The 21,587-nt window shown below is 36.5% G+C and overlaps 1 protein-coding gene across 2 annotated transcripts in view; it reads right to left on the reverse strand.

Annotated features, from left to right (window-relative positions):
* VIRMA (vir like m6A methyltransferase associated) overlaps positions 1 to 21,587 on the reverse strand; it is a 60,346-nt gene that overhangs the window by 18,617 nt on the left and 20,142 nt on the right. For both annotated transcript variants that reach the window (XM_081258304.1, XM_081258303.1), the window contains exons 7-16: positions 21,263 to 21,535; positions 18,009 to 19,149; positions 14,384 to 14,875; positions 13,243 to 13,397; positions 10,064 to 10,146; positions 7,634 to 7,727; positions 6,948 to 7,492; positions 6,186 to 6,421; positions 5,462 to 5,714; positions 3,028 to 3,245 (exon numbers count right to left, since the gene is read on the reverse strand). In XM_081258304.1, the coding sequence (XP_081114430.1) occupies positions 3,028 to 3,245; positions 5,462 to 5,714; positions 6,186 to 6,421; positions 6,948 to 7,492; positions 7,634 to 7,727; positions 10,064 to 10,146; positions 13,243 to 13,397; positions 14,384 to 14,875; positions 18,009 to 19,149; positions 21,263 to 21,535 (3,490 nt within the window). The remainder of the gene's footprint in view (positions 1 to 3,027; positions 3,246 to 5,461; positions 5,715 to 6,185; positions 6,422 to 6,947; positions 7,493 to 7,633; positions 7,728 to 10,063; positions 10,147 to 13,242; positions 13,398 to 14,383; positions 14,876 to 18,008; positions 19,150 to 21,262; positions 21,536 to 21,587) is intronic.

The following is a 21,587-nucleotide window of genomic DNA, read 5'->3' on the forward strand; positions in this document are numbered from 1 at the left end:
GTGCAGAATCCTGGCAGGCAGCACCTCAGTCAAGTGACCGAGGTCAATATCATCACTAATACATGATGTATTTCCTGATATGATGTACTCAGAAAGGTACATTGCCTCTGTAGTATCCTTCTCAATAAAGCATAATCTCAATCTAATTATGAGAAAACATAAGACAAAACTAAATTGAGGGACATTCTACAAATGCTCTCCAAAAATGTCAAGGTCATGAAAAATGAGGATACAGGAGACAAAGGATACATTAAAACTAAAAGCAAGGTAGGATCCTATTTGGATCCTGAAACAGAAAAACAACATTACTAGAAAAACTGGTAAAACCTAAATAAATTCTGTATTTTAGTTAATAGTATTATGCCAAGCTTAGTTTCTTAGTTTTGGTAAATATTCAATGGTTATGTAAGACATCAACATAAGGGTAAGTTGGATGAAGGGTATATCTGAACTCTGTATTATTATTTTTGTAATTCTTCTTAAAGTCTAAAATTATCTCAAAAAATTTTTTTCTTGAGTGGGGCCTGCTTCAGGACTAGATGAAAAGTATATAGTGATCTGTTTATTTAAAAAGCCAGATCATACTACACCTCTGCTCAAAACCGTACAATGGCCCTTATAAATAACCCTAGAGGCCCTTGATGATCTTCCCTCCCCACACCCACCCATTACTTCTCTGACCCTAGGCCCTATCATTTTTCTCCTTGCTTACTCGCTTTAGGAGCAACCACCATGGCCTCAAGGCTTTTTCTCAGACAAGTTAGGCATGCTATTTGCAATTGCTCTCCCCCAGGGTATTAACATGTTTCACTCACCTCTCTCAGTTCTTTGTTCAAGGGCTACCTTCTCTGTGAGGGCTTCCCTGATCACCTCCCCATACTTCAAATGACAACTGTCACCCTCACTTTGGCACTCACTAATCCCTGCCCTACTTTATGTTTTTCTGTAACATACTATGTATTTTATTTTCATGTTTAGCATCTGTCTACCTCTAATAGAATGAAAGCATCAAGAAGACAGGGATTTTTTTTTAAATTAAATCCCCAGCACCTAGAACAGTGTGTGGCCCAGAGAAGAGGGCATTCAATAAATATTTGTGGACAAAATGACTTGTATTCCTTCATAATGTCTACTATGAACCAGGTTTCTAGGTGCTGGTGGGAGTACAGTCAAGAAAATAGTCCCTGTCCTTGTGCAGCTTATATTCTAGTGAGGGAGACAGCCAAATAAGCAATAAGTCTATATAATGTAATCTCAAACAGTATAAATACAGTGAAAAATATAAAGGGGAATAAGGAATGGGGACACAAAGGATGGGCTATTTTAGACAGGCATTTAGACAGGAAATATATTGATACAGATACCTGAGTGAAGTGAGGAAATAAGTCCTAGAAGAATCTAGGGGAAAAGCATTTAGGAAAAAAAAAGTCTGGAGGTAGGAATGAGCCTGACAGGGAGCAAAACTGAGGATAAAAGAGCTATGAGATAAGTCAAAGAGATAAGCAAGGGTCAGACTGTATAGAGGCTTAAAGATCATTATACAGCTTGAATTTTATTTGCAGTGCAACAGGAAGCCATCAGAAGGATTTAAGCAAAACAATGACACGTATCTTGTTTTAAGTTTAAAAAGATCAGTCTGAGTGCTAAGAAAATGTATTTTAGGGGGACAATAGTTGAAGTAAGAAGAGAAGATGGGAGGCTACTGCAATGGGTCATGAAAGAAAAGAGTGGACTGGATAGGGGTGGTAACTATGGAGGTGGAGAAGGGTCATCAGATTCAGGAGGTATTTTGGAAACATAATGAACTGGACTTACTGATGGACTGGATGTAGGGAGTGAGGAAAAGAGAAGAATCAAGAATCTTGAAGTTTAACATTTACCAGGACAAGCAGGACAGAAACATGTTTGAAGCAAGAGTATCAAGAGCTCTGCTTTAGTTCAGTTTGGATGCCCATTACATAGCCAAGTAGAGATGTCAAACAAATACATGGGTTACTTGGAGCTTAGCAGAAACATCAGAGCTAAAGAAAGAAAAGGGAATAGGTTATGATGACTTACATGAATCTAGCAGAGCCAACGACATCACATATCATGCTATGGCAGAGGTATGCAAAGGGTATTTGTGAAAGCACCTAACCCAGTTAGGAATGGAGGAATCAAAGAAAGCTTTTTGGTTTTCTTGTATGTGTAATGTATGAGTCTTAAAGGATATAGGGTAAATATCCAGGCAATAGGAAAAAGGACATTCAAGAAGTAAAATTTAAAGACTTTGGTGAGAGATTGGGAGGTGGTGGGGGGGAGAACTTGGATGTTCAGCAGGTGCCTTCAACTGAGAGAGAATACAGGAGAAGAGACAGACAAAGCAGGTGGAAAAGGTAGCAGCCAGCACCAAGCACAGTAGCTGAACATAAGTTTTCAACCAATGTTATAAGAATTAATGAGAGGTACAAATACATGTTTCCTAATCCTTTCTATCTCATAATTCTACATACTTCTAGAAATTCCAAGGAAAACTATGTAGTAGCCACTATCTCCCTAGTGAAGAAAAAGATGAGGGCATGGACAGAGAGACGGGAGCAGAAATTGCACTTGAGAGACTGAGCAGAATGAGATTCACATCATTTCAAACAAATTTCATCTCAGCCATTCCTCTATAGAGAATAAAAAACACAGAATCAGCACTTTCAGCTTTAGGGTCCATAATATCACACTACCGTCATCTTTGAAGAACTACAAGTGAATATACCAACAAAACAAATATCTTAGAGCATGAATTAATGACCCTGGAACAATAAGATTTCCTTGTTAAATACTGCAAGATGTCCACATTAATATGTCTATTCAATTTATATTTTTAATCCTAAAGATTTTATTACTAGCACTTTTCATTGCTAATGAATCTTTTCCATAAACACAAAATTTCTCCACATGAAAGAAATCATACCTTCAACCTTCTACAACAGCTATGAATTAATTAATATGGGGAATTTAAATACAAGAGTATTATTAAATTAGATAAAGCATTACCTTTTTAAATGAAATAATCCATAATCATGCTCTGCAAGAAACATCATTGTTCTGACACATGTCAGTAAACAGTTGTAACTACTCTCAGAGTTAGCTAGCACAGCCAGGAGACAGTCACAGATTGAGGCCATCAATTCTTTGTTTGGCAGAGAATTGGAGAGCTGCTCCAGTTCAGAAATAGAACCTTCAGAAGAGTTTGGCAAAATTAGTGCAATGTCCTGTGAGGGAGGAGGGGAGTTGGGAAAAAACAATTTTTTTAAATGATTTTCACTATCACTTAGCGTTTTTATTTCTGAAATACACAGCAATTAGTAACTATCAAAATACTATGGTTACTGTCCCATCCCAAACATAGACTCAAACACATTAAGAACAAAGGAGTGGTTTTGGCCTTCTATAAAGGTTAATACAAGGATACACACCTAAAGAAATAAAGACAAATATGTTGTATCACAGTATTTTTACTTTATGAGACCAACACCTTACCACTTGGCAACTGTGCCTGACTCACAGTATTCTTATTTTAAAAGAACATCTCTTTGAAAAATTTTTGCTTCTGGATTACACTGAGTGTAATTTCTATCTTCAGATGGTTAGGTTAGTACTTCTGGTACTAAAATATTTTAAATTACTGTATTATTCATTCATTTGAATATTTTTAAATTTATTAAAAAAGCATCAGAGAAATAAATTTTAATAAATATATCCAATTTGAATTAAAAACAACACAAAAAGAAATGGATGGAGCAAAAAAAAATTTAGGCACAGTCTTCCAGTATTTTCCTGTAGTTTTTATATATGTTTAAAATTCAAGTTTTTCAACGTCAGCAAGTTTACCTAAAAATAACTAAAAACTCACAGTACGCATTTTATAGAAGTAAAGCAGACATTACAGAAACATTTTTAAGTATGTGTTATCGCCTTTAATCACCTCAACATACTGGAAGTTGGGTTATTCAAGTTGGGTTAGAACTATAAAACAAAGCTTGAATAGAACGGAAATATAATAAGGTGAGGCCAGCCAAGAATGAGGTTTAAGTGATCAGGGCAGCTAGGATGCTAAAGTGTAACTCATCACAGCCATACAACCCAATGTGAATTACATTAACAAACACCAGTTGACTGCACATTCTGAAGTATAAAGACTTAAAATAAGCCTTTTTACCTGGTCCAAAACTATTTTCTACCAGATCCCCTTTTTGTGAAAACAAGTCACATCAAGAATGTTCCTTGGGCTTCCCTGGTGGCGCAGTGGTTGAGAATCTGCCTGTCAATGCAGGGGACACAGGTTCGGGCCCTGCTCTGGGAAGATCCCACATGCCGTGGAGCAACTGGCCCCGTGAGCCACAAATACTGAGCCTGCGTGTCTGGAGCCCGTGCTCCACAACGAGAGGCCGCGATAGTGAGAGGCCTGCGCACCGCGATGAGGAGTGGCCCCCACTTGCCGCAACTAGAGAAAGCCCTCACACAGAAACGAAGAGCCAACACAGCCATAAATAAATAAATAAATAAATAATTAAAAAAAAAAAAAAAAAAAAAAGAATGTTCCTTGAGTGTTAAATGTAACCAAACTGGATTTTGGTTAGCTAGAAAAAGGTAACCTTCCATGATGGGATCCTATTAAAAATATTCTGCCTGGAAAAATCATATTTGATTGATTTAGATAGTAGGAGCATTTTGATAAGCTAAAATGCCACTAGGCATAGAAATCTCCAAATATTGCAATAACAATGGGCTCTAAAAGTTAAAACAATTCTCATTAACTCATGGAACTATAAACTGGAAGTCAATAATATAAACAGCAGGAAGAAATACTACTTTTAGTCAACACCTTTATAGATGTTTATAACACAGCAGTCTGAAACACACTAAAATGTAGTAGCCTGTGACGCCTTCAAAAGTGTCCAGGGACTTCCCTGGCGGTCCAGTGGTTAAGACTCCATGCTTCCAATGCAGGGGCCACGGGTTTGATCCCTGGTCAGGGAACTAAGATCCCACATGCCATGGGGCACAGCCAAAAAGATTTTTTTTTTAATTGTCCAAACAAGAAATCATGGTATTAATTCAACCAAGCACAAAACTATACTATTCAAGAGTGAATTGGTGTATAATATAATTAGAAGGAAAATGAACATACTAGACATAACCAACCCCAAAGAATACAATGGCACGTAAAGTAAATATGCAAAGACAATGTCTCATAAAGAAAATGAAAAAAGCTATTCAGAGAAACCTGTGAAGTACAAAGTCAAAGAAAGTTATATAGTACCAAATCATTTTATTGTTGGTTCACTGGTCAAACTTATCTCCCTAAACAACAGTAAGAGTAATGAAACAGATGTGATCTCTTTGGTAACAGCCAAGATTTACATCAAGAGAAGCTTTTAAGAAACACATACACACACAAACAATTTATAAAAATAACTATAAATACCTGATCACAGAGAGACTGCAAAATGGATGTGATAAATTCAACACACTGTTGGCGAATAACACTGTCTCCAGGAGACCGCACCAAAGCCAACAGATCCTGGAATATCTCTGCATATCTTTCATCACCTTTAATAGTTCCATTAATTAGATGCAAAATAGCTAATTTACAAGCTTTGTGTGAAGCCAGAGCATCAAGAAGAGCAAGCAACCTGGTGGTTTGGCTAGTATACTGTTTTTCTTTATCTTCTGAAGTGCTGAAATAAAATCAACACATTTAGTAAACAAAATTCTTGATTTTAAGGCATTATTTAATAATTTGTTTTTCAACACATATCAACTTACACAAATCTTATATAAAAAATTTCATTCCTTGGGTATGACAACTTCTCTGGAATTTTACAATTACTATAAAATTTTGTAAATTCAGGTTTTTAATAATGTATTTTCTTAAATCAGAGTACTTCATAGCTCACCTTTCAAACACCCCAATCTTGAAACACTTCAAGATATCTTGCACGTGATATAATGACATAAAGTTTCCTAATTAAAATTAATCTATATATATTCATGTGTCTGTGTGTCTGTATATATGTATATGTGTATATTTATATGTACACATATTATCTGAGAACACTAAACTCTGGTTTCCAAATTCTAAGTTAAAAAAATGAATCTGTGTCAAAAATAACTTGAGGAAAAAAATTTTTAATGCAAAATCAAAATACCTTTGCAAGTCTTCTACAATCAAATCCAACACAGTTCTCATAATCAGAAGTGCAGTTGGTGAGGCAAGGTCACATAATTGAACACAAATACGCCGTAACATATGTTGAATTGGCTGGCAGGTTGTGCCAGAGAAAGAGCGAACTATTTCTTGGAGCAACTTTGCTTGAACATGAAGGTGCATGCTCCACAATTTTCGGGTGTTGAGTGCCACTGATATATCATGTGACTCAATAACCTGTTAAAAAAGTATAATGTGTGTGTACGTAGATTTTTTAAAATATTTATTTATAGTCACAAAATCTGTTCAGGAAGAACTGTTATGAAAAGAACATCTTTACTGCATGCTTAAAACATATAATTTTCTGTTATACAATTAAACATTTGCTTGAATTCAATGCATCTAAAAAATCTTATTGTTCTCAGGTTAGCAGTCAGTAGAGCAGAGTCCATTGGTGAAGCAACCTAGTTAATGGCAAATTCTAACACACGATAAAGGTGGGGGGAAAGGATTTAAAAATAACAAAAGTACAAGTATACATACAGCATAATAAAATTCACATTAACAAAAATTTATTTTAAATGTTACTCCCATATTTCCTTAATGACCAACTTGCTTCAGTTTTATCTCACCCTCATCCAGTTATTTTATGTCTTTCTTAGGGGAAGGAGATGAGGGTTTGTCTTTTTTAAACAAAATCACTGGCTTTTTAAAAAGTGTTATTGCAGTCATTTATAAGATGCATGTTATATGGAAGTGATACCTGAGTTGTTTGCATGGGCAATGGTAGAGGCAGCAGCTCTGAAAGGAGTATGAGTCCAGAAAAAAATCCTTCAGGAACCTTCAAGATCGAAGAAAGAACTTCTTTTAACATTAAAGACCAAGTATTGTTGGCCAGAGTCTCTTCTGAGATTGTGAGCTTTTCATTAACTCCTTGTGTAAAAGTCAGTAATATATCAATGATATCATTCTGAATTTTCTGTTCATCACTATCCAAACGACCTGAGAGAGGGATAGAGCACAGGAGCATGTGTAAAGTCACAAGTGCTGAAGGGACACGCATGTCCTTAAACTCAAAGGATCCACCTCTCAGGAGTTCCGTTAACATAGTTTTAAGAAGAGTAAGTGTGCAGCGAGCCATTGAAATAGTAGTAACTCTGTGAAGGGTAGTCCCCATGTTGACATGGAGTCTCCAAGGCTGAGTCAGAATACTGTTCAATTTTTGCAGCACCCGAATAAAGGTGTCCATTCCTTCAGCAGAAAAAAGCTGAATGACAGCAAGATTCCATTTCAGGTCTTTCTGTTGACCTTTATATAAATAAGGGAGAAAAAAAACCTCTAATTACTTACATATTAATCATTGGTTAAGATTTTGAATATTTTATTTAATAAATGATATTTATACTAGGCCTAAAAAATAGTAGTTTTTAAGTATAGTAGCCACATTACCTTCAACAGGAGGTGGTGGACATGCCACATTACAGAGAACACGCAAGGCAGTAGTAAGGCCAACTCCTTCTGGGGTCATCAAGTTATCAATATTCTTCAAAAATAAAAATGAACAGAAAGTTTAATTTCTTGGTACCTATCAGGCCCAGAGAAAGTATTAGTTAAAAATATGAGTTTCAAGTTAAGTACTTACATCATTTTAAACTTCTTAACTAAATTTAAAACATGAATAAGGCTAATGAAGTTTATAAAGGTTATATGATCTTTGGCATATGTTGTACCATATATGACATTCTGAACATAAAATGAGTAATTGCAAACACAAGTATATTAAAAAGTACTGACTAAAACAAAGGCTACATACAGATTATGTATGAAACTCTCTGGATTAAGAATTTAAAATAGCTCCTTTTTGGATACTCTTACTATACATCCTCTTTCCCAAAAAGGAAGAAACGACTCTGATTTTACAAAGCCCTGTGGGTACTAAAGCTCTTTGAAAATTGAGGAAGCATGATGGAATGTTTTAACACTATATAACATCCATTTTTAAAAATGCAGATACCACAAGAATCTAGTTATGATGGCCATTTGGGGCATGGCTAGAGGAAAAAGAAATACAGTTGCCTATGTCCTTAGCACCTGCCCACGCTATGCTTCCTGGCAACAAATAGTTATGTTTAAGTTGCTTTATTTTTGTAGTTTCCAAGGAGCAGCATATAGATGGTTAAAAAAAACTTAAAAGAAATAGCACTTTAAAATGTTACTAATTCAGCTTCTAAACCTCAAAGGAGAAACCTAAAAATAAGAAAATCCTTTTCCTCATATGTTTCCCACCTTAGGTTATCTTTTCCTCTAATTTCTTCCTTGCTGCCTTTCAATAATTCACAAATTACATAAGGCAGCAGGGAGCCACAGAGTGAAGTTTCAGTCTTACATCAACTGTCTTTAGTACGTTTTAAAATGAGAGTCATTTATAATAACCATAATTAATGGGACAAGGATTTACACAGAAATTAAAACTCTTAATTACAGCATGTATTCAAATTTCTACTACTGAACTTTTTATTGGTTAAGTACTTTAAGCGAAACCATCTGATATTTACTGGATACTTCATATATTCTCCTAACCATGCACAAGTACCCTAAATACCTGACAATCTAAATTTACAGGACACTACTGTACTTCTGTTAAATAAAAGACCGAACATAGGGCTTCCCTGGTGGCACAGTGGTTGAGAGTCCGCCTGCCGATGCAGGGGACGCGGGATCGTGCCCCGGTCCAGGAAGATCCCACATGCCACGGAGCGGCTGGGCCCGTGAGCCATGGCTGCTGAGCCTGCACGTCCGGAGCCTGTGCTCCGCAACGGGAGAGGCCAAAACAGTGAGAGGCCCGCATACTGCCAAAAAAAAAAAAAAAAAGACCGAACATAATGAAAACCTCTAGGTATCATTTGAGGCATAAAGAACAGAAGAATATGATGGCATTATAGGAGGAAAAAGTACTGTTAGGGGAGATGGAGGAAAAAGAGAAGGGAGACAAGTTAGTGAAGAAAAATCTGAAGCAGATAAAACCCAAATAGCTCTTTGTTGGTGGGTCAAAACAGCAACAGATTAGATAACATACACTACTTCAATAACACACTGCAGCTCCAAGACCAAGGTGGTTTACACACAGAGACAGACACACACACACATACACAACACATATAGTTCATCTGTTAAATGAAAAAGGAGATAATTCAAAGTCCATTCTGCCCCTCTAGTTTAAAACTTTTTATGCATCTATGAGCACTTTTAGCCCTTCTTCCTATGATACACATTGGATCAGCTAAGGAGCAAAGAAAACTTTTCAAACTTCCAAAACTAACAATGCAATAATTTTAATGAATTTTTTCATTATGAATTACTTGAAGTGTATATGAATTTTTCAACTGTAATATTATGAATTATATGATTTTCAACTCTCATTAATTAATTTAATTGCAGATTTAACCATCCCAAATTAACAGATAGAACTAGTCCCCATTGCAATTATCTGGAACTGACTCTACCAATTTTCAAGTACAAATTTTGAGGGAAATTCTTTTCCACTACAGTTTAACTATAATTATATGTTACATTATCATAGCATTTAACTTTAAAACATTTTTGTAAATGTCATCAAAATGGTAGGTGATAATATTCCTATTTGAGAGGGAAAATAGTAGGACAGAAGCTGGTAATAGAAAGCAATAAGGCTGTGTGCATGTGTGTTCATTATACACACAATTACATACCCATCTATACCCAGTACCAGTCTATACCCACAAGACTAGTAAATCAATCAAGTACACTTAACTGCATTACCTATACAAGTGATTTAAAACAGTATTACTATATACTACCACACATTTCTATAAAATCAAGGCACTTTTAAGTTTTACTTACCTGTTTAACATATTCAATTAGGTTTGGGATGCAGTTAATCTCAAATCTAAGGTTTTTCAGAGGTTCAAGCCACTTGCCAAGTTCTTAAAAACAAAAACAGTAATTCATAATATAATATTTTAAAATAAAAGCCTTTATAACAAAGCCTTTAAAACAAGGGAGGTAAAGGTATTCTTTTCCTGAGAAAAATCATGGTTTTAGATTATCAGATCCATGTTCATTTCAATAAACTAAATTTTATACAGGAATGAACTTATGTCTAATTATTTAAACAAGCTTTAAAATGAAATGTAATGTCCTACTATACTGGCTTAGAAATAAAACAACCCAATCCAAAAATGGGCAGGAGACCTAAATAGACATTTCTCCAAAGAAGATACACAGATTGCCAACAAACACATGAAAGGATGCTCAACATCACTAATCAGTAGAGAAATGCAAATCAAAACTACAATGAGGTATCACCTCACACCAGTCAGAATGGCCATCATCAAAAAGTCTACAAACAATAAATGCTGGAGAGGGTGTGGAGAAAAGGGAATCCTCTTGCACTGTTGGTGGGAATGTAAACTGATACAGAGAGATATATAGAGAACAGTATGGAGGTTCCTTAAAAACCTAAAAATAGAACTACCATATGACCCAGCAATCCCACTACTGGGCATATACCCTGAGAAAATCGTAATTCAAAAAGAGTCATGGGCTTCCCTGATGGCGCAGTGGTTGGGAGTCCGCCTGCAGATGCAGGGGACACGGGTTCGTGCCCCGGTCCGGGAGGATCCCACATGCCGCGGAGCGGCTGGGCCCGTGAGCCATGGCCGCTGAGCCTGTGCGTCCGGAGCCTGTGCTCCGCAAGGGGAGAGGCCACAACAGTGAGAGGCCCGCATAACGCAAAAAAAAAAAAAAAAAAAAAAAAAAAAGAGTCATGTACCAAAATGTTCATTGCTGCTCTACTTACAACAGCCAGGATATGGAAGCAACCTAAGTGTCCATCGACAGATGAATGGGTAAAGAAGATGTGGCACATATATACAATGGAATATTACTCAGCCATAAAAAGAAACGAAACTGAGTTATCTGTAGTGAGATGGATGGACCTAGAGTCTGTCATACAGAGTGAAGTTAAGTCAGAAAGAGAAAAACAAATACCGTATGCTAACACATATATATGGAATCTAAAAAAAAAAAAATGGTCGCGAAGAACCTAGGGGCAAGACAGACCTACTAGAGAATGGACTTGAGGACATGGGGAGGGGGAAGGGTAAGCTGGGACAAAGTGAGAGAGTGGCATGGACATACATACTACCAAACGTAAAATAGATAGCTAGTGGGAAGCAGCCGCATAGCACAGGGAGATCAGCTCAGTGCTTTGTGACCACCTAGAGGGGTGGGATAGGGAGGGTGGGAGGGAGGGAGGGAGACGCAAGAGGGAAGAGATATGGGGACATATGTATACGTATAACTGATCCACTTTGTTATAAAGCAGAAACTAACACACCACTGTAAAGCAATTATACTCCAATAAAGATGTTAAAAAAAAAAATATATATATATATATATATATTTAAAAAGAGGTTACCGCCCTTAGTTTTTTGGTTTCTGAAAACTTAAACATTTACATGATTAAACCATCTAACTATACTGAATATTTTTGCAGCAATCAACTTACAACATTAAAAAAGAATTATAAAATTGACTGCTCATAAACCAATGTAATAACATAATGTTTATTCACCTAATGCTGCCACTGATTCCCACACCCCCAAAAAAGCATACACAAAATGTATTCATTTCTAACAGGATCAAACCCATGGGGAGACATTTGCTGAGTGCCTTTTCCCTTATCATGAATTTTAAATTTTATCAATTTCCTAATTTGCCTTTACAAAGTTAAAAGTAATCACTATCACCCCAAAACTAATAACAGCAAGCTTTGTTTATAAAAGAAACACATGAAATATACCATTTACTGCAACCGAACTCAAAACTCTCCTAGAAGCTATGCCATAAAACCTATACTTTATCACCAAAAATGTTTTTAGAAAAGCATTCTCACGTAATAAGTTCTGGACACTTTATAGGAATGACTGAAGGAAAGTGCAAATAGTAGTCACCCTTCCTTGGTACTACAATCCTGAGGATTACAACTGTTTACATCTGAGTATTTTCCTATGCATTTTTAAATTAACTTTTTCATATATGTAGAATATATAGTGCTCAAATGAAAGATATAAGGAATAATAAAACAAATACTAGTGTACCCATCACACAGAAAATGTAATAAGGCATTAATAATACCTTTGAAGACGCTGCATACCTCCTTTTATAAAGGCATACTTCAGGGGGAAAAAAATCTATTTTCAATATAGAAAGTTGAATGCAGTACCCAACTTTCACTGGTGGTATTGCACATAAAATTTAGGATTAAAAAGAAAAGAGGCCTGGGACTTCCCTGGCGGTCCAGGGCCAGTGGTTAAAACTCTGCACTTCCACTGCAGGGGGCACGGGTTCGATCCCTGGTTGGGGAACTAAGATCCCACATGCCGTGCATCGCGGCCAAAACAAAAAAAAGAAGAAAAGAGGCCACATGCTATCATAACATTTACTCAATGTTATCAAATTTTGTATTTGGCAAGGTCAGAAAGCCAAGAACCAAAATAAAATAATAAAAAATTGTAATTAAATACCTTAAACTTTTCAAGACTGCCCACATAATAAGGTTTGCCATAAACTTCATTCAACATACATTTAGAAAATAATGTTCATATTCATCATTCTTCACTTGAGAATAGCACACGTGTTAACCACAAATGGATTTCTAAGTTGTACTTACAACAGTGTTGTACTTAGAAATACATATATAGAAAACACACACACACGCAAACTATAAACAAAACTGAACTTCCGAGTTCATCTTTAATTCTACTTTGATTAGGAACTTCAACCACCCAAAAATTTCCATGGCTTTTCAATAAAAGGTACTTTGAACAATTTCCTAAAAATCTTTTTAAGAACATCATATAAAATATCTCCATAAAAGGTACCTTAACTTTCAGAAAGTTAAAAACAGGGTATTACCAGGTATATTATCAAAACATGATAAAGGACTAACTACAGATATTCAAAGGCTTTTTTTCTTCACATATCATAAATGCTTAAAATAACTTCAAGTACCATACCTTGCAATTTAGCATTATTTTCATCTGCTTTACAAAGCTTCAAGAGAGATGCTGCATGCTGTTCTAGCATTTGGACATCACTGGAAGACTGAACCACCACCAAAATAAGTATGCATGCATAATTATAAGCTACTGACTTCTTAGACTTGGAATCACTGAAACAAAATAAGGTTTTAAAGTTTTTGATATGAAAATAAATTTTAGGAACAATTTTTAACATTTTTTTCTACTTGGTTTTAAAGAGGTCAAGAAATTTCACAATGAAACCTGACTGACTTCCTGAAAACAGGAAATCGCACTTCAAAGTTTCACCTTCAATTCACCTGAAACCACTACTTAAAAGTATGTAATAACAAAGCACATGCATCAAAATGGAAAGTGAAATTCTATTAAGAAATAAGATCAGAACAATGAAATATTAATAAGTGTACTTCATTAGCAATGAAAGATTAGGAAGTACAGTTCATCGGTCTCCTTTAAAATGGTTGTTCACTCTGGATAAATAGGAACAAGTGTGATGAATCAACCTACCACCATGATTATTCAGACTTCCACTGCAGAACTGTTAATATACAGCTAGGCATAGAAGTCACTGTTTGCCTTTTATAGGTCTCCCCAAAAGATCCATCACTCAAGGAGTCATATCAAGACCCTGATGCAAAGGATGCCACTGCTTTGCATGGCATGAACCAGGAAGAACATGTGTCTCTTCTCATACACTAAAACCCTCTGCCCTATAGGGCAAGTTCTTGGAAACTACTGTCATTCTCAATCCCCCTCATCCAGTCAAAACACTTCTGAAATCCAAGCAGAAGGTGAGGGCAGAAGACAGCAAGATAGTCCTCATGACTCTTATGGTATACGTATGTTCCTGTACCTTAGCATTCCCCTCCACAAAAATTAGCAGGAGTACTACAGCTGCAATCTTTGTTAACACCGTGGGGAAACTGGAAGAAGCTATTTCATTTCTTTACAGCCACATCTTAGAGATTTCATCATTCTAATCCTTAATTAAGAAGTTATGTGTTATGTCAAAAAATTAAAGTTTTTATTTTCAAAACACTTTCTTTCAAGAAACTACCCCATTAGTGATGTAGTTTTCCAATAAAATAGAAAATTTAAGGATTAAGCATAAAATTACCCTAAGGCTTCTTTGGAATAATACTCCATTAGAGTAATAAGACTTTGGAGATTTTTCTCAAGACTGAAAACATGGCCAACAGCTGATCTTCCCACAGGATTAAAAGTAATCAAGTAAAGATTGTGAAGAGTTCCCAAGAGATCTGAATGGTCAGTTTCTTCACTGGCTGTACAACGCTGAAAATGGCTGAACAGTTCTGTAATACACTGCAAAGTTTGTGTTGAGTCCTGTAGCCACAAGGCAAATGCATCATCAATAACACCATCAGATTGGAGACCTTCTTCTTCATCTTGATCATAAAGGTGACACAGAGCTCGGATCAACAAATTTGTTGCTTCATATTCTGACATAAAAAAAAGAAGACCCTTTTGTGACTGTGCAAGAAACTTTAAAACATCTTTTGTGGCTTGCAGCACACCAGGGTGTGCACTTGTTACTGGAATTGACAAAAGCAAGGTAACCAACTCCAAAAAGTGATGACTGTGAAGATACCTGTAGAAGAAGTAATAAAATATATGTTAAGTCAGTGTAAAACATTCTTCATTTATTCAATATTCATTAGACAGGAGAGAGGTAAAAAATTTAATGGCAATAATCCTTATCTTCAGCAGTATACTGCTTTAACTAAAATAGTACTGTAAGTAGCAAGTCTTCTAACCACTAGGCCAAACAAAAGTGAAAGTTCTGTAAGGCTTTTTCCTAGCATTCAAAGGATGTTTAATAAGTAACTGTGACAAGTTTTCTCTTTCCAGAATCAACCATGACTTTAAAATCTGGGACTTCCTTCCAGGCCACTTATCAAATGCTCCTTTCTTTTAACCATGGTCCTACACGACCCATGGCATATCAATATATCTGAATTAGTATATCTAGGGAGAATATAGTACATATACCATAAAAAACTTATAGTATATTCAGATTTACTACAGGTAGTATATCTGAATTTGTACCTCTAGGGGAAAAAAACCTCAAATTATCAATTTTCAGTATTGAATACAATAGACTCTTTTATCAAATCCAAGAACCATTTTTTAGTACACGTAGTTTTAGTAGAAAAAGTCTGAATTTACCTAACACCCCTAAATAGACCCAACTGCTACTGATAGAGTACTTTCACTGTCCTAAAAATACTGTGCTCCATCTATTCATCCCTCCCTCCCTCCCAATCCCTGGCAATCACTGTCTCCACAATTTTGCCTTTTCCAGAATGTCATATAGTTGTAATCACATAACATAAAATTGCCTCTTCAATCAATTTCTGCTTAAACTCAGGCTTCTGTATCATGATAAAAACACCTCCACTAACTTCTTACCACAAAGGTGAACGTTATTATGCTCTAAGAGCACCCTTAACCACCTCATGGAACGTTCAGAAAATAGTTAACACGGCTGGCCTCATAATGTTTATTCTTAGAAAGGCCTGCTTGCAAGGTTGGCCCTTGGCTGGCCTCTGGGGACTTGGATTTTGGGAGGGTTTCCGCCCATCAACTGGTAAGAATACTCACTGCCCCTAAACTGTTTATGCAAATAATATGGTTTACGCTGAACACCTGCTTTCCTTCTGGGAGTCTGGAATTCTGATACATGCTAGGTACTGGGTGCCTACATGGCTATCACCCAATAATAAGCTTGGATGCTGAGATTCCAATGAGCTTCCTCAGTACGCAACATTTCACACGTGTCACAATTTGTTGTTGGGGGACTTAAGTGGGTCCTTTGTGCTTAAATGAGGAAAGGACTCTGGAAGTTTATGACTCGTTTCCCCAGGCTTCGTCCCATGTACCCCTTCTCTTTGCTGATCATGTTTTGTATCCTTTTGATATAATAAATCGTGGTCGTGATTACAACACAGTCCTGTGACTCCATCTAGCAAATCTCAGGGGTTATCTTGAAGATCCCAACATGGGACATTAGAGCCTTGCTGTCACTTCAAACTAATCTTTCCAAAATGTAATTATTTCTTTCAAAATTCACTCTCCTTCCTAATTTACCAGTTTCTGTCGATAAAACCACAGTTCCAATAGTTACCTTGGCTAGAAACATCAAAGCTCCTTCTTACTTTCTCTTACTAGGTTCAGTTGCCAAGTCCTAGTAATGCTTTTTCACAAACTCTCAATATTAGCACAATATTTGTCTTCCCATTTTCTGTAAATGCCACTATATCAGGCCAAGTACTCAGCACAACACCTACCACCTAGAATCTTCAGACAGGCTTATCTACCTAATAACTCCAATTTCTCTTCCACTGCGATACATCTTGTAACTATAATATAATCTTAGAACACTACTTTGATCATACCAGATCTGCTACTCCAAAATATTCAAGTGTCTTCCCACATTCTAAAAACAAAATCCCTGGGAATTCCCTGGCAGTCCAGTGGTTAGGACTCGGCGCTCTCACTGCCAGGGGCCCAGGTTTGATCCCTGGTCAGGGAACTAAGATCCCACAATCTACACAGTGCAGCCAAAACAAATAATAAAAAAAAAAAAATCCAAATTCCTTAGTGCACAGCATTCAAAGCCCTTTATTTCCTAAAGTCTGATACCCAAACATACCTCCTCCAATTATGGGGGGAAAAACAAGACTTAGTAGACCATTAATTACTAGTTTCCCCTCAATGACTATTTGAGAGCATCACCCTTTACTTACACTCAGTCATCCTCAGTTCATGACTTCAATTCCTACTTTATTAAAAATAGGATCAGTGAGAAGTGCCTTGTCTTCTCTACTGTCTCCACACTACAAAGATATCTGTATTTGTATACATATAATGTTTCCTTTCTCTTGTTCAAAGCCAAACTCCTACTTTGTACTCTTGACCTCATCTCCTACCAGACCTTGCTTCACCAATTATCATCTTACACTCCTGTAAGAACTCAAACTAAGGCAAGATCTGATAGTTTCAGCTAAAAACAGGAGTGGACAGGTACAGATTTTAGAATGGACAAGTACTGATTTTCTGTTAATGCACTATGTTCCAAAGCAAGGCAAAAAATAATCACAGAAATAAGGAATAAAATAATAAAAATGCAATTTTTGCATTTAGCTAAAAAATTATTTACAGGCAAAATGCCAAAAAAGAAACTCTCAAAAATTAAAACAAAATTTTACAAATCTACTGTGGGTACCTAATAATGGCAAAACTGTACCAATAGATAACTAGAGAGTTAGATGGCAGAAACAAGTGGTAATTAAACCTTTAATATATCTTTAACCAGGACTGTAAAATTAATTTAGTAAAGTATCAGTTTAATCTACAATGTATTACAGTGATAAGGTACCAAGAGGTTTACACTGCAAAGCTCTCTCCTTCCTGTTCCATCCATCCTCTTTGTACCACCTTCCCAGAAGCCACTCAGCGGTTTCTCATTTATTCTTGCTCACAGACATGCTTATATAAGCACTGTTGTTGATTACTACTATCTTTAACTTAAGTTGCTATTACAACTTTAAGTATTAACTAAATATAGTTCACCCACAGTAACATACTTCTCAGTTCCACTTATTTTAAAATATCAAGTATCCTTGACCTACAGACAGAGTAAAAAAAAAAAAGAAACCAACCACATAAAATTGCCTCTAATGACTGGTAAAATATATTTCCCAAAGCCAAAAATATCTTACCTAAAGAGAACAGGGTATGGATCATCCCTCTCTGGTGGTCCAGTAATACGTGCCATTGTTGGGAAAGACTTAACAGGAGGTTGGATCATTGTATGAGGTGCAGTTTCCATTAAATGAAAAACTTCCTCTAAGAGATTAATAAGCTTTTCTATTTCCCCTTCACTTATATTTGAGGATTCCAAAAGATCCATATCCATTGAAGCCTCTACCTCATTTTCATATTCTGGGTTTGTTCTCTCAAGTCCAGTATCTGTATCATGATCAGGTTCACTGTGGTTAGGAACAGAAGAAGTCTTCTCTGCTAAATGGTCACCAAGTCTTTTAATCTCTGACAAAATTTCATAGAAATGGCATTTCTGAAGAATAGCTGAACCAGCAGTGACAACCCTCACAGTCTGATCTAAAAGTATGAGCTCCAGCAGTTTTTGATAGCCACTTTTTTCACTTTGCCTACTTCTTAAAAATGCTTCCATTCCTTCTGTCATACTAATGACACTGTCCAAAGCTTTAAATGCATTTAACTTAAGGGAAGATGAGACATGATCAGCAAACAGGAGCTCAAATAATCCACTGATCACTCCTGCTTGTAGCAGTCCCATGACTCCTTGGGCCCCACATTCTGCTAGTGAGGACACTAATTTGGTCCCAGCTTTGAGCTGTCGGACATTTAAGGCAATGGGTTGGCGAAGGGCTACTTGTAAATTTAAAGCTTGCATGGTCCAGTCTATCAACTGGCCAAGGGCGTCTTGTTTTGTGTTTTTCAATTGCAAATAACTTAATCCTTTTATTATTAAACTTGGAATTTCTTCTAAAGCTGTTACCCATTTTGCACCTCTATCTTCTTGATACAAATCCAACAGTTCAGTTAACTTCACTGAGGCTTCTACTGCCCCTGAATTTTCTTTATCTGGACCTTGATCCTTCATCCTACTGATTTCAATTTCAAAAGTAGTCTTGTATGGACAGCTGAAGTATAAGAGTGGTACAAGCTCCCTGTCATATGGATCATACGTCATAGGAGGAACTGAAGCTAAGTCTTCAGCAGTGTATTCAACATCAAAGTTTGGATACTTAAATGTTTCACGTTCCAAGTCAGCAATTCCGTCTTCATCACTGGAAATTTGTTCATAACCATCATCCCCTGAAAATCAGTTTGAATAATATTTAGTTGTTACATCATTGTTGTTTAATGCAGAACAATCTGGTTTGTCAAAAAAATCATTTAATAGTGTGGCAAAAAATAAAAATTAATGATTTCCTCAACAAAATTAATTTCTGCCCCAACATCTTATCAACAATTACTAACATTTTATAGTTTCTAATAGAATAATTATGGAGAAACTTCATAAGCAAAGTCTTCTATTATATCTGTTCAGCCTTACAACTAACTTTGCTACAGATCTTTTCCTCACAAAATTAAATTAGAAATGCCTCAAAAAAGAAACCAAAAATACCTCTCTCAGGAGGAAAGAAATTAAGCTTGCCCTCATGAGAGACTATTTTTAAGATAGAAAAAATAAATTGATGGGCCAAAATTATTAAATTAACTAAGAATTAGTACCATAAATACCAAGATACACCAAATATTTCCAGAAAAAACATTCTATGTTCTTTTTATAACATGAATTTCATATTCCTTCACTTTCACTTCTCTGTATTTACCTGTCACACAGTTTCCCCAGTTCTGTACTATGTTTTTAGGGAAAATTTGTTCATATAGAGTGCTCAGCTTTGCCAAAACAAAGAGTTTTCATATTATGACACGTGCAGCTTTTTCCTCTATTTATTAATACAGGATTAGAAGTAATACAGGACTAGATACAGAAAACTTGTTGGTTTTACTTTTTAACGCTACTATTACCTGGCTGTGGTAAAACAGAGATGTGCAATTACAGCCTAAGAAAGAAAAGGAGGGCTTCCCTGGTGGCGCAGTGGTTGAGTCCGCCTGCCGATGCAGGGGACACGTGATCGTGCCCCGGTCCGGGAAGATCCCACATGCTGCGGAGCGGCTGGGCCGGTGAGCCATGGCCGCTGAGCCTGCGCTTCCGGAGCCTGTGCTCCGCAACGGGAGAGGCCACAACAGTGAGAGGCCCGCGTTATCGCAAAAAAAAAAAAAAAAAAAAAAAAAAAACCTAAGAAAAGGAAATGGTTCCACAGTATTCCTCGAGTAACAGCCCTCTTTTGACATCCTTTAGCTCAAAACAATTTACCCATAGCAATACACTCATATCTGAAAAGGAAGGGCCTACAGAGACTTGACTCTGGAATAACCACCAGATGTCTTCTGGTAAAAATCAAATTAACCAGCCTCATTCTCTCACCTTCTCTATTAAAATGCCCTCTGATTAACAAAGCCTGCATGAAATCTAACTACTACTTTCCAGTCAAATACAATAAACCTAAAAAGGATTTTGTGGTAATCTGGAAATGGGGTAAGCTAAAAAGGTTATCACTCAATAAGCCAATTATTTATATTTTGTAAAAGGGCCCCTGTGATACTAGAAGGTCCTCTCTCTCTCATGTAGAATGATGCTCACCCTTACTATCTTATAAAAGAAAAAGGCAGATAATCTGTCATTTTACATAAATACTTTAACACTATATTCCATTTATTGGAGAAATTAAGAGCCAATTAGCTTAAATATCTCTTTTTGCTTTCAAAGGAAAAATAAAGCCTAACTAAAGGACTGCATAATGCTGCCATATGTCCCTGTGTAATTGAGATTTTTCCTTCTGAATTTCTAAAAATAATGTAGCATTTTGCCAAAATATCTAGGTGGCAGACATCTTTAGCAATTCCACCCAGCTTAAAACACCTCTCCTTTACTCACAAAACAGATCACCAAATCCCTAATCACCATGTATTTGCTGCATATCCCTGCTTCCCTGGACAAAGCTGATGGTATCAAGGGGCAGCTGATACCATAGCAAGCCAAACAGAATCTCTCTCCCAGAAAACTGGATCTGGATCTGAGACACAGCCAGGTAGTTTAGACTGGCTGGTTAAAGAGAGGAGATTACAGATGTGGGGTGAATACAGATATAACAGTTAACAGAATATAAATTAGAAACACAAAACAAAGAAGAGACAGAAGTCCCAGCTCTAGCCAAGTCTTAAGACCCAGCTACAATCTGACTCAGGTTTCTTGAAAGCCATTTATTATCTCTGCTACAAATTCTTTTGCATTACTAAAAGCTACATCAAGCTAGTTTCTAGCACGTAAAACCAAAAAGTCCTAGCTGATGTTACCCACCTTCACCTTCCTCATCTTCTTCACCTTCTTCCTCTTCATCTTCCTCTTCCTCCTCAGGGATACTATCTACCGTATGGCGATCATCCTCATCCTCATCCTCTTCTTCCTCGACATCCACATCATCTTCATCATCTTCTCCTTCTTCTTGTTGTTCCTCTTCTACTTCTCCTTCATCAGAATATTGACCTTCCTGAGGAACAGAATTCCGATCAGGAGAAATGGGCTCAAAGTAATCTTCTCTATGAGGAGCATCCTCTTCCTTGTCACCAGACACTGAAAAATTGAGGTTTAAGGCACAGATTATTTTAACTGTTTTAATAACATG

The sequence above is a fragment of the Mesoplodon bidens genome (genome assembly GCF_964165515.1).
Source record: "Mesoplodon bidens genome assembly, chromosome: 16".
NCBI classification, from domain to species: domain Eukaryota; kingdom Metazoa; phylum Chordata; class Mammalia; order Artiodactyla; family Ziphiidae; genus Mesoplodon; species Mesoplodon bidens.